At 60.2% G+C, this 13,804-nt stretch overlaps 1 protein-coding gene across 1 annotated transcript; it reads right to left on the reverse strand.

Annotated features, from left to right (window-relative positions):
• Nucleotides 1-931: 931 nt before the first annotated feature.
• Nucleotides 932-13,164, reverse strand: LOC119114915 (splicing factor 3B subunit 3). The gene is made up of 20 exons (XM_037238974.1): nt 12,939-13,164; nt 12,501-12,721; nt 11,700-11,954; nt 10,894-11,135; nt 10,285-10,463; nt 9,866-10,021; nt 8,579-8,730; nt 8,079-8,234; nt 7,240-7,395; nt 6,503-6,613; nt 5,892-6,014; nt 5,265-5,459; nt 4,828-4,963; nt 4,152-4,386; nt 3,620-3,739; nt 2,650-2,803; nt 2,262-2,474; nt 1,901-2,050; nt 1,569-1,766; nt 932-1,105 (listed from the first exon to the last, which is right to left on the reverse strand). The coding sequence occupies exons 1-20, from the start codon at nt 13,162-13,164 to the stop codon at nt 965-967; spliced, it is 3,519 nt and encodes a 1,172-aa protein (XP_037094869.1). The 3' UTR covers nt 932-964.
• Nucleotides 13,165-13,804: the final 640 nt, after the last annotated feature.

Genomic DNA, 13,804 nt, shown 5'->3' on the forward strand with positions numbered 1-13,804 from the left:
CCCTTCAGTTGGGGTTACAAGAACACCGCAGACGGGGGCAGGCAGTTACAGGTCAGCGCGAGGCCTTAATCAGTGGTGGGTACCTCAGGTGAAACACGGTGCGAACATCATACCGCACCGCACACGACAGTAACTAGCTCATATGGTGCCATAATTACATGCCATTATAAATCACAGTACCAGCTACACCCAAAGACCGAATGACAAGCACGTCGTACCATCAGTCGTAATCACCTGTTTAGACCGATATGGAGACAAAGCTCTTGCATTTCGTGGGCATCTTCTGCGAGTGGTCGCGCAGCGGTCTGGCAGGAGGGGATCGGCCGTGGCATGGGCGAATGACCGCCAGGATACTGCTCGATCAGCTTCATCTGGTGCACAAACTGCAGCGTCGCCTTCCACGGGCTCTGCTGGGCGATACCCCCAGATACTAGAGTAAAGAATAGCTGAACATAACTGGATCTCTCGTTTCCGAAAAAGGAAGTGGCATTCAAGCGGAGGTGAGGACAAATCCGCACTACGTTGCTTTCACATGGAAATATCCTGGGAAAGTGAATGGAGGAATAAGAAGAAAACAATGACATACCTGACGAGATGACATTTCTGGATTGGCCAACCCTTCGCAGCGCCGCCGGTGAGGTCTGTCCCTTCGGGTCGACAACCAAATCCAGGCAATGGTACATGACATCATTATTACGCGTTTCGTGAAATATGATACATGACAGAGACACGCGCGGCCTCTATAAGACTGTGACACGTTTTGCTCGGTCGGATCACCGCTTGCTGGCAGCGCGACGGCGAAGTGCAGCGTTGCAACGCGTCCTCACTGGACGGCAGCAACGCCAGCAGCCAGGACATGTACGCCGCTCCGCACGAAAAGCCAGCACATCCTCGACCACCGCAAGCTGGGATATCTGCCGCCACAAAACACCCCGGACACCATCGACGGGACAGACGCCGCCACTTAGAAAGCGTAGCGGGTCCGGATGTCCTCAAGCTTCTTGGACACTTCGCTCGAGGTGCGGTCCAGGTCTTCGGCGATCGACTTCTGCTTGGCCATGTCGATTGTGTTGTACTGTTCGCACATGTCGCCGTCCAGCACGTTCTGGAAGCAGAGATGGCAGTTAAGGTCCAACATGTTGTTGAATAATTGGATTATGACTTACCAGTGGCATATGAAATTAGTATCTCCTACACAACCAGAACTATGGACGCACTTCAACAAATGTCACCCTTACGAAGAGCCATCATGCGCGCCGCCGTAGCATGCTGGACGCGGATGAACTGAGCATGCTAATGAAAGGAGTATTTTAGGGATTCATTCGGTCTATCAAAAACCTTTTTTGAACTTTAAGTGTCACCATCTTATTTGCAGTTGCCTCATGCACACAACTAAATTGCGGCGTACATCTGACCGTCAGTGTAAATATCCTTGAGCCGGATGCACAACAAGTGACAGCAAGAATTACTGGGAACCCTTACCAATTATACTGCATTTAACTAGCCTCTCGCATTTAACTACCCTCTCCCCTCCCATTCCCCCACGGCGTGCCCCGGCCGCGGCTCACCTTGACGGGGAAGTAGTAGCTGCGGAATGAGAGGTGGTCGCGGCCGCACAGCGGCGCGTTCTCCGAGCGCATGTGCATCTCCAGGTGCTGGAAGAAGTCCATGTCCTCGTGCGAAGTGAACGGCACCAGTACGCCGATCGTGCCTGAGATGGTGGTGTACACGAGAGACTCGCTGCCGCCCGGGATCAGCGTCGCCCTCTGCCGGCGTCGACAGAGCGCGAGTCAGCCGGCCGGACGAGGCAGACGGAACACGAAGGTGGCGGACATGACGCGCGGCAGCCGACACAGCGGCGGCGGCGGCGGCGGCGGCGCCGGCAGCGGCGGGCACTCACCTGCAGCGAGAGCACCGTCTCGCCGATGTGGAACTGGCAGAGGACGTCGGCCTTTTGCGAGGCACCGCCCAGCAGACCGCGGTCCCACAGCGCCTTGTTGCCTGTCGGGTCCTCGTCCACGTCGTCGTTGGTGCCGGTGGGCAGACGCAGCTGGCGGGCGGGTATCGGGGCGTCAGGTGGGCCACGCATACCCAATGAAGTCATACAGGACAACAGACAAAACTCAACACCGCCAGCTGCAATTTACTCGGGCGTCCAAATCCCCCTGGACCCAGCTGGACCGTGAACGCGCTAAGCTGCCCCACGACCCTGTAATGGCCGCCGCGCGGCGCGCTGCACGAGACGGGGCGCGCTCCCTCACCACGGCCACGTTCCCGAACTTGTCCGCCGCCGCCACCGTGTCGTAGTCGAGCAGACAGGTGGCCGTCACCCAGCGGTGGTTCGTGTCGTCGGCGAACAGGATCAGCTGGTTTTCCTGGCGCTTGTAGCGCACGAAAAACACGGACTCCTGCACGTCCGCCACGTACACGCGCTGACCCAGCGCCTGGATGCTGACGATGTGGTTCGGGATGCTCTGCGGCGGAGCAGGGGGGCCGTCAGCTGGGTCTCTGGGGTGCTGTGGACGGGGCGGTCACGACCGAGTCAGCGCGAGATCTTAATCAGCGGTGGGTACCTCAGGTGAAACACGGTGCGAACATCATACCACAACGGACAGCTTTTCACTGCCGCGGCGCCGTCGAAGCCGTTACCTTGTTTTCGCACTTTCTGAGCATCTTTTTCTTGCCCAGGTCGTAGATGCGCAGCAGTTTGCCGACGCTGATGAGCGCACGGCCCTGATACGGGCAGATGGCCGTTGGCACGTCTTCCACCTCGGTCCGGTGCACGAACCTGCAGCGTCGTGCCCTCGTTCACCAGCCTGGGAACGCAGACGGATGCGAGTCACAGGCCGCACGCCGGGCAAACAGTCTGGGGACGCCCTCGTCGGAGGGGCGGCGGGCGGAGGAGACAGTCCGGGACGTCCCGAGGAGAGGGAGAACCCTCCGGCAACAGTCTGGGGACGCCTCGTCGGAGGGCGGCGGGCGGAGACAGTTCCGGGGACGTCCCCGAGGAGAGGACCGAGAACCCTCCGGCAACAGTTCTGGGGAACGCCTCGTCGGAGGGGCGGCGGGCGGAGGAGACAGTCCGGGGACGTCCCGAGGAGAGGGAGAACCCTCCGGCAACAGTCTGGGCACGCCCGTCGGGGGGGGGGGGCTGCTGCAGGCCTGCGTCTCATACGAGCGTGGCATCAGTGCTGTCGCGGCAGCCGGCCTGCCGGGCGTGCGGACGGGCCCGGCCCTGTTGCCGGCGCCGCGGTTTACTGTGGCGGACGTTCAAATTGGACCCGGCCACGGGACAGGGCCGGGCACAGAGTGCCGTCCGCCGCCTGCCAGAGCACAGGTGGCCCTCAGATAATACCAACACCGACACAGTGCATCGCTGACTCATGCGCTTTGAAGGTGCTGCCACAATATGATTGTATTGGATATCCCCAACATGCATATTTGCATTGGCCCCCTTTTTTTAGCGCCCAGCTTCTACACTTCGGCGCATTCGACATGAAAACACGTGTTTGCATAGTACAAGTTGTCATAACATGCCTTTAAACGGAGATCGAGACGACCCTTCGCCCAGCGGTGCACTACGAGAGTGATGTCATGTAATGCACAGATAGACACTCACTTGTAGCAGTAGATGTAGCCGCAGTCGACCTGTTTGGGGCTGAGCTGGTAGTCCTTGGCCACACCGACCAACACGTACTGGTCCGTCTCCGGCTGACTGGCGAACTTGACGAGCGCGATGCTGCGACACAGGAGACGAACGGTCAGCGACGCGATCTAGCGACAAGGCAGCACCAAGGGCAGGTACTGCGACACTGGAGACGAACGGTCAGCGACGCGATCTAGCGACGAGGCAGCACCAAGGGCAGGTATTGCGACACAGGAGACGAACGGTCAGCGACGCGACCTAGCGACGAGGCAGCACCGAGGGCAGGTACTGCGATCTGGGCGTCCTGGCCTAGTCACAAGGTAGCTCACCGTGGCTAGAGCAGGCAGCGCTGGCCGGGACAGCAGCCTGACCAACGGCAATGCTGCCGAACTACAGGGCGACCTCAGGTCGACGCCGGGTGGCCAGCGGGGGTCCGGACGCCGGCGCCGCCCGCCACCCGATCATGCCCGTCAAGCGCGCACGCGCGCCGGAGTGTGGGACGCACCTGAGCGCGGCCTCGTTCTGCTCGAGCCGGGTCAGGTGGGTGGTGCGGCCGTCGGCCGGCTCCATGACGCGGATGACCGAAGCCCACATGCCGGGCCCGGCCTTGGGCGCGCCGAACATCGTCTCGGGCAGATTCTCCGAGAGGAAGGCCTGCGCCATCTCGTCGGCCAGCTCCGCCTCCTCCTCACCGGCCGCCTCCTTCATCTCCTGCGGGCCGACGGGCGGGGTCGTCAGTGCTGAGACACAGCTTCCCGCGGCGCGCGCCAACCCAGGGGCGGCAGGCAGAGGAGTCAGCCGAGTACGGCCAACTGTCGACGCTACTGCACCCACTACAGTATCAGCAGAACGCATGACATAACCGAAACCTCGATAAGCAACAGCAAAACCCAAGCTATGCTGCCCGACAGGTTGTCTGTAGGAAAGCCAGAACACAAATGTCATTTACGTAAACACCGTGTGAGTTTCAAAATGAACTCCACGACACACGCCTGCGCCTCACAGGCTCACAGGTGTAGCGGCAGCCGGCCTGCCAGGCCGTGCGGACGGGCCCGGCCTGTTGCCGGCGCCGCGGTCACTGTGGCGGACGTTCAAATTGGACCCGGCCACGGACAGGGCCGGGCACAGAGTGCCGTCCGCCGCCGGCCCACGGGCGCGGCCCGGCCGCCAGCCACACCCACCTCGGCCATCTGCAGCTTGCGCGCCTGTTTCGTCTCCTCGGTGTAGGCGTTTGTGGTCGGTCTCGATGATGACCAGGTGGCCGCTGTCCTGGTGGATGGCGAACTTGCGCGGCGTGTACTCGAGCGGGTACGACATCTGGCGGGGGGCAGACGCAGCGTTTGGCATGGCAGAGCGACCGCCCGCAGGACGACTCGCGAGCACAGGGCCCCGTCCGTGCATTCTCCCCTTTCCATGTTCTCGCCCGACATGACACGCAGTAAATGTTCATACGAAGTCAGACCACCTTTAGTGCACAGCAGAGCTCATAACCAGCACCAATGGCTACGACCTCAGTGTACTGCCCATACCCAGGCGTCCCCGGCCGCCCCACTGAATGTGAAGGGCACGCAGGGCACCTGACGCCACCTCCTGTCGGAAGAGAAGCGGCCGCTCTCACCTGGTTGAAGACGGCGCCGAGCTTCTCCAGCGCCAGAATGCGCAGCGTGTTGGTGCTGATGGCCACGATGCCCTCGGGACACTGCTCGGAGGCGAAGCCGCTGGCAAACTCCAGTGACTGGTACGACAGCGGCGTCAAGTGGAACCGGCTCTGGTAGTAGTAGTTGAGCCACGACCGGCTGGACATGGCCAGCACCTGCGGCGGGCGCAGCCCGGTCACCCCACGGACGCACACCCCGAGCGCCAGTCACCGCTGATGAGCAGACGGCAGCGAGCGCCCGAAGAGGTGGTCGAGACGACACTCAGCGCGAGCAGACAGTGGGCCGTGGGGGAGGCGACGCCCCACTAATTCTACTGCAGCTGAACTTATATGTCGATTCTCCAAGCCTGTTACTTATGGTTGGTTGGTTGGTCATTGGGGCTTCAGGACGCCGTAGGCCTGTGGTCAACCCCACAGCGGTGTACTGGACAGTCTGGACCGCCGGACCCGTGTGTCGGTCCGGCGGTTATTCGGACCAGCTGCGGTAGTGTGGCAGGGCGGGCCGGGCGGCACCGCGGCAGGGCGGCCCGCCGCAGACGGCACGCTCTGCGGCTCACCCCTCCCTCCCTCCCACTGCGCCCCACTCACCGCCTCGTTGTTCTGCATGCGCACGCGGAAGAGTTTGACGGGCCGGGAGCCGAGGTACCGAGTGCGCGTGTCCGACAGGTCACCAGTCACCTGATCCAGCACGGTGCGCAGCAGCACGCCGTTCTGCCGACGGCAGGGGAGATGGGCGTCAGAGCGGCGGCCGGCCCAGTGATGGAGGGAGCGAGGGCGTGACGGGTGACATTGCTGTTACCCGCATCAGTGAGGGTGTGACGAGGCTGTCATTCGTATCACAGAGCGAGGCGCGACGGCCTGAGAACACTGTCATCAATATCGCAGAGCGAGAGCGCGCCGGAGAAGACTGTCAACATCACAGAGCGAGGGGACGATTGGTGAGATGACTGACACCGGAATCACAGAGCGACGGCGTGACGGGTGAAAACACTGTCATCAATATCACAGAGCGAGGGGGCGATTGATGAGGTGACTGACACCGAAATCACAGAGCGAGGGCGTGACGGGTGAGAGGGTCGACGCCCACATAACCAAGGTGTTAACACCGCACATAACATAGACGATGCCACGCAGGACAGCCTGGCCATGTGGGATGTTCTGGCACAACACGCGACGGTGGGCGACGGTGCGCGGCCCACCTGGAGTCCGATGTTGAGGTAGAGAGAGCCCTGCAGGCCGGGCTCGCCGTCGGCGCCCTCCGTGCCGCCCATCTCGACCACGCAGAGCGACTCGGGCGCCGCCGGCAGCGCCTGCATGCTGAGCGGCGCCAGACAGTCCTGAGGCGGCGCCGGGGCGACGGGTCAGGCGTGACGTCACACCGCGCGGGCAGCACGGGACGTCACACCGGCCGGCGCAGATGCCGGGAAAAACCCCCATCTGACGGTGACGAACGCCACCGCACACCAGCTGAACTTGTCTGTTACCACTCAAGGCATGCCTGATAAGTCAGGTTGGTTGGTCATTGGGGCTTTCGGGCGCCGTAGGCCTGTGGTCTACCCCACAGCAGTGTACTGGGCAGTCTGGACCGCCGGACCCGTGTGTCGGTCCGGCGGTTATTCGGACCAGCTGCGGTAGTGTGGCAGGGCGGCCGGGCGGCACCGCAGCAGGGCGGCCCGCCGCAGACGGCACGCTCTGCGGCTCATCCCTCTCTAGACATTTCCCGCAAGGTGGCCCTTCACATCCACCCATTCAAACGTCCTGCCAACGTCTGATCAAAAATGAGCACATTCCATTCGTACTACGCCCCATGGTGGGAACATCAGTATCATTGTTGTGTGTGGATGTGTGTCACGTCTAGTAAACGTCAAACCGGACAGCAAGCAACTGAATTCATCAGATGGCAGCGCCACCTCCCCGGCGGCAGCGCCGTACTCACACTGGGGTCCAGCGAGATGATGCGGACCGTGTTGTCGGTGAGGCCGACGGCCAGGAAGCGCGAGCGCTGCTCGCCCTGCGGCACCGAGCCCAGCGCCATGCAGACCACGTCCGACGACATCGTCCGCCGGTCCGTGTACTCGTTCAGCTGGCCCGTCTGCCGACACCCGAGCGGTGACGTCACCAACGGCGGCCCGTGGGGCGCCGGGATGGCTGTCAGTGGCCGCGCCGCCCGGGGGCACGTGGGCTCGGCAGGACACGGTCGGGAGGTCGCCGAAGGTCAACTCCGCAACGGTGACCCCGCGTCAGGAGTCGTCTGAGCTACGCGGGCTCGGCAGACAGCCAGCAAACGCCATCGCCGCTTTACACAAATGAAACAAACTCAGCAACCAGATCCTCCACGTTGGGGCAGTCACGTTAACACCATGGGGCTTCGCGCGTCCGGGAAGGCTGGCCCAGAAGGGGAGGGGGGGGGGGGGGGGCTCGCACGAGCCACTGACGAGCTAGTGTACTGCGCCACGAAGTCCGACAGTCGGTCGGTCCCGACTGTCGGGCGAATGGGCCAGATCATGATCTACGGCACGTGCTTATGGTGTCACAACGGTACTGAGACACCCTCGGATTGTGCCGACACACCCAACCACCAACATGCGGGTTTTCTCCAGCCACGGAGCGACGCTCGAACATCCCCCAAACAGCACCAGGTAACGAAACACAATAGCGCAACGTACCAAACGCGGCAACCCAAACCGGCCAATTTCCCACCATACGCCACCGAGTCCCAGCATCGGTGGCTGCGGGTTTCGCGCGCGGCCGGTCCCGGCGTCTCCGCCTACTGACCGTGTCCATCTCGAAGTAGACCACCTCGCCACCGGTTAGCGCGATCACCACCTGGCGCTGGTTGACGGCGCATTTGACGATAGTCTTCTTACCCGGAGCCTTCCACTCGTTGACGCGCTTGTCCGCCCGAATGTGACGGATGCCGTCCGGGTAGATCTGCCAACACGGGCGGGCCGTTATAGCGCCGGAGCGCCCACGGCAAACGTAAACGGCTCGGCACAGTTCATGGCTTTGATTTTCGCGTGCGCAGCAACATGTTCGCCATAATTCACGGTGCAACAGGCAGTTCGGCCTTCTGCAGACAGAGAATCCCCTCCGCTACCGCAACCAGCATGTGCCGCTCCTATCGAGTCCAGTCCCTCCGCCCGGCGTCGACGACCCGGCTTGCCCCGGGACCCCGCGCCGCGACCGAGACACCAGGCGGTGACGGCAGCCCCGCGACTCCCCACCGCGCGCTTCACGTCAGCCAGTCCTCCCCGAACGCGAGGCGGGCCACTCACCTGGACGAGCGCGTCATCGCCGAGCTGCGAGCACGACAGGGTGGGCGTGGTGCCCAGGAAGCCGGAGTCGGTCACCTCCTCCACCGTCTCGCCGATGGACAGCACCAGCGTGGCGTTCACGAACGACACGATGATGTACGCGTCGTAGTCGTCTGCCGGCACACCAACACCGCCGTCGTCACGGACAGCGCACGGCGAACGCGCACAAACGGAACAGGACCGCGCGTGGACAGATCAGCAGTGAGAAATCTGCTGCATTGTGAGACCCACGGCGCCTGACGCCCCCGAGACGGAGAGGTGGCGCCGCCCAGCGGCCGGTTCGGGAATTACCTGATTTTCGCCGGAAGCGCTTAAATTAGCCGCCGATCGAGCGGGTCCCGTCTGGAAAGAACAGAGCCTGGTTGTTGACGGGAGCGTCAAACCGGCCTTGTTAGAAATGTTCGGTGACTTTTGTTGGGATGAGCGAGGGCAGGGGCACTGCACGACCCACAGTCTGTCTTCCAAGACCGCGAGCTCGTGGTGACTAGCTAGGGTGGACGGTACTGGGGTACAAGGCAACCTGCACATCCTTCAGCAGGTTACCAAATGGGCACCTATCGTGACTTCATGGCCCCCACTAAAAACACCGCTTTTTCAAAACATGCACACAGATTTCCTGCCACAGTTTACGACAGCAAAGCAAGAAACCAAGCATGCTGCAACTTGCCACTAGGTGTGGAGCCAGTAAGACCCTGGTCACGCACAAGTTGTGGTATTCTTTACCTATATGCACGACTTATCCCGTCAACATTCACAGCCAGCTTTCACATCGTGCATAACTAAGTACAACGACGACGCAACGAAGCTCCCGTTCAGGAAAATTGCTCCACTAAATCTATCAACCAGGGCAGCTTGTGGCGAGCTTACTCCTGATACGAGGATTTCTGGACTCGGTTCTCGAATGTACAGCTTGGGTAAGCCCCGATTATCCACGACCTGATCATCCCAACTGTGCTAAGAATATCATGCAGCAACTACCCTTCCACATCGTCCTTTCCCACCCCACTTCTTGACGCTAAGCTAGCAGCCAAGGTGAGAAATTATACTGGCAACTATCAAAGGCCAACATGTTACACCCACGGATAAAGGTACCGCAGAATGACCATCCGGGCTGTGTGCCTTACAGACAGTCCACGGAATCAGAGGCTGGTCCGAGGTCAGGGAGGGGGAGGTCGGTGTCGGCGGTCGGACGAGTGGACCCGAGGCCAGAGGCGCGGGTCTCCGGCCGCCCCGGACGCGCGCACGTACCGTCGGCCCGCTTGCGCACCGTCCAGACGGCGTTCGGGTTGCCGGGCAGCTCGGAGACGGCCATCTCGCTGACCTCCAGGCCGTGGCGGAGCACGCGCAGCGAGGAGCGCGGACCGCGGCCGCACAGCGAGTACACCTGAGGCGTGTCCTCGTTCGCTGAAACGGGCCGCCGCCGCGTCAGTCAGCCGCCACACACCCACGCGGCACAGGGGCCGCGGCCAACAGCGGCTGCACCCCGCCGCAGGCGCAATATGGGAGCTGACAGAGCTAAACCAGTTCACACCGCCCACCGTCTATCCCGGTGCCAGTCATGGACAAGACTAGCCTGTTCCCACCATACGACAGACGCCAGACTGTTCTCGGCCCGGCACCCGGCCGCTCTCGGCCGTCCCGTCCCCGGCGGCGAGCGCCCCACTGACCCAGGTCAGCGATCTGGCAGCTGAGGATCGGCGACAGCGACTCCAGCTCGTCCACCAGCACCAGGTTGCGCAGCGGCCGCGGCGCGAAGAAGAACGTGTCGCCCTCCTCCAGCGGCATGGCCGAGCTGAACTCGGGCTCGTCATCGTCGTCGCCCAGGTTGGCGATCTGGTACAGGTAGCTGCCGGGCGCGGCGCCGGCCGTCAGCTCGGTGCTGGACAACACGTGGTGGGCCGGGACAGCAGCAAGCCAGTACAGTGGGAGATGATTAGTGCCACCATACAAAAGCAGGCAAGCTAGATCACCACTTATGATAGAGAAGTGTTTGCAGCTGAAATATTCCTGGTATATAAAAACAGGCAAGTTGGATCACAACTTACTGATAGTGACAAATGTTAACTTACGACAGTGAGTTACGTGAGTTACGATGCTTGTGAACAAATCAATATATGTCTGGACACACAGACCGTGATCAAAACCAACACCACACTTTGTGATTTATACTGTCACGACTATACAGCAACATCAGCATGGCAGTCTCAACCACCATTTAGGCCATATGCTCCCAAGCAGTCACATACACCCCCTATTGATGGCAAAAGTTGACTCACTGGTTGCCAAACTCTGATGCGATGAACAGGAAGCCAGTCTTCAAAACGCACATAGATGCGGCTACCGGCACAGTGTCGAAGTATTTGAGCTTGATCTCTGTCACAACGTCCTCGTCCGTCTCAACCGTGATCTTGAAGATGTCGCCCTGCTCGGTTTGTGCCAGGAAGAAGAACATGGATTTGGTCTTGTGCGTGGCCGAGCAGACGAAGATAAGGCCTCGCTCTGGGTCGTCCAGGTCGTTCTGCCAGTTGAAGGAACCGGCATGCAACGTCAAACACAATCACATGAGAAGGCATGACCTGCAGAAATGAGCACACAGTGAAGGGGCCACCATCACACCTGTCTGCTTGTTGCAATATGGAAGTTTCTCTGAATGGATACAATACACAGAATACTAAAAGTATCACATCATAAGCATGACGGAAGCAAGAACCCAAATCACCTGACCAATTTTGCCTACCACTTCGATATTTGAGCTTATTTGGAGCACACTGACTTTACTCACTGCAATGCTCCCGCCTCTCACAGCACGGCCTGCTGCCCATACCCAATGACAGCTCCGAACGGCCCATACCATCTACACGCCTCTCAGGCCGCGGTCCCACTCCCAGCGGCGCGGCCGGCAGTGGCTCCCTCCCCCAGCGGCGCGATCGGCGGCGGCTCCCTCCCCCAGCGGCGTGATCGGCGGCGGCTCCCTCCCCCCAGCGGCGCGATCAGCGGCGGCTCCCTCCCCCAGCGGCGCGATCGGCGGCCGGCTCCCTCACCAAGGCCCGACTACGGCGCAGCGCGGCCGGCGGTGGCTCACCCGGCGGCGTGGGATGGGGCAGCGGATGTCGTGCTGGTCGCCCAGGTTCTTGTAGGTGATGTAGTTCTCGGAGCAGACGAGCACGCCGCTGGGACCGTCGTTGCCGCCCGGCACCGAGATCAGGAAGTTGGCGTGCTCTTCCAGCGGCTCGGAGTACTTGCGCACCACATGGTTCAGGCCCAGGTCCAGCTCGTAGAAGGTGAGCGTCTGCTGCGTCTTCTGCGCCGCCTCGCCGGTCGGGTCCGAGTCGGCGTCCTGCAACGGTGGCGTTACGTCACGCTTGCGCCACGGTGCGTGGCAGGAAACGGGCCACACACGGACGGGCCGTGCACAGCGTCGATAAGCATCGTCATGGCAGGAGAATGCTTTGGTCATAACACAAAGTCTCGTCACCTGAGATGAGCTGTCAGGGATCATCTCTTGACAACTAAGTCAAATGCGAAATAAAAAGTCACGTCAAAGGTCAAGTCTGAAGTCAACCAAATGGGAATATTCATTGTTATGCAAAGAATAACACAATGAGAATGCAATGCCATGGCACATACCTCATAGTCGATTTCCAGGCAGGAAAACAGTGGATTGTCAAATCCAACGTCGACACCGACGATATGGTAGAACGAGGGTGTTGGACTTGTGGGCCTCCAGAGGGGATGAGATCGTCAGGTGGGCCTGAGCATCACGGTTCAGGATGTACACCAGCTTCTGCTTCTCGATAGCACCTGGCAGCGAGGTTTGATCAATCAAACAAATCAAACAAATGGCAATGTCACTGAACCCAGCAATCAAACTCTACCTCGTTACTTGCGCTGCCTCATCAAAATACCATGACCGGGGCCGCTGGCTGCGCTCACCGATCATGACGGCGCGGCCCTTGGGATCGATGGCCAGGTACTGGCCGGGCACGATGCGGCGGCAGCCGCTCTTGCCGAACGTCTCCATGTGCACGCGGTCGAACAGGTTCTTGCCCGGGTTGTACTCGAGGATGACGATGCGGCCGGAGTCGGAGCCCACGATCACGTAATCTGAGTGCAGAGGCAGCGGCAGTCAGTCGGACGGACGCCGCAACGCACGCCATCACCAGCTGGGGCGCCAGTCGCTGCAAAACACCATACACAACACACGCCAGGCCTGACATTAGCGCAGCATTTCCACACGCGCGGACACATCTCCCAGAACTATGCGAGTAGAGTAAACTAGTCGTCAACCCGTGTTCTATGTGCCATGTGGCAGCGGACTCACCTTTGGTGCCTCCCGTGAGCCGGAACGACATGAGCGAGCGCACGATGCCGAACACCTCGGTGGCCAACAGGGTGTGCACCTTGCCAGTGTTGGGGTCGGGACGCAGCAGCTCGAGAGTCTTGCCGCGAGACACCACGATCTCGGGCAGCTTCGAGCCCGAGAAGTTGCCATGGACAGCGTGTGTGATGCCGGTGGCACGCTGCAGAGTCAGGTTGTACAGGTGCATGATAGTGACTGGCTACCTGAGGAAAAACAGGGGCAAATTTCAGTCAAGGGGACTTTGGCACATTCATGTAGTTTTTTAAGACCACACAACCCATAACATCACATCACTTTTACAGTGCTGGTGACTGCATTGGCCATATTAGTGCTCGAAGGCCATGGCACAACTGAGATCCAAACCCAGGCCCCCACCTGGGAGTCTGACATGCTGACCACCCCATCATCACAAGCCCAGGCCTGCATGCAGTATGTGATAAATGCAGTGCGTTTTCCAGATATGCACAATGGTTTCACCAGAGCTGCACCAACTGACCATGCTTTTCAGTTCCACTTCAGTTCCACTGCTATCCTGAAGCTTTCTGGTAAGTAATGGCCTAACAGGCATGGCTACCTCAGATTAGCAAAAACCATACCAGACTTTGTGAGTTTCATGTGTGGATAGTATGGTATGGCTCAGGTCAATGACCACAATTTTCTTGTTGTGTTAAGCATTAATGTCTGCCTCACTGACACCACTGATATCAGAACATTGAAAGTAGACTATACAACATAAATTTTCTGATCATTAACCATCTCAGCTGCCTAATGACACCTGGCAAATTCTCTCACATGGCAATTTTCTAGATGCTGAGACATTTACCATC

This window comes from Pollicipes pollicipes, unplaced genomic scaffold (genome assembly GCF_011947565.3).
Source record: "Pollicipes pollicipes isolate AB1234 unplaced genomic scaffold, Ppol_2.1 Scaffold_3087;HRSCAF=3621_pilon_pilon_pilon, whole genome shotgun sequence".
Lineage (NCBI taxonomy): Eukaryota > Metazoa > Arthropoda > Thecostraca > Pollicipedomorpha > Pollicipedidae > Pollicipes > Pollicipes pollicipes.

What these genes read in the sequence shown, in the direction of transcription:
- LOC119114915 (XM_037238974.1), bottom strand. Translation starts at nt 13,164, where the DNA reads ATGCACCTGTACAACCTGACTCTGCAGCGTGCCACCGGCATCACACAC. An exon ending in GCATGCAGAACAACGAGGCG is followed by an intron (nt 5,460 to 5,891) that starts GTGAGTGGGGCG and finishes CGCCCGCCGCAG; the next exon opens with GTGCTGGCCATGTCCAGCCG. An exon ending in AGTTCGGGAACGTGGCCGTG is followed by an intron (nt 2,051 to 2,261) that starts GTGAGGGAGCGC and finishes CCCGCCCGCCAG; the next exon opens with CTGCGTCTGCCCACCGGCAC.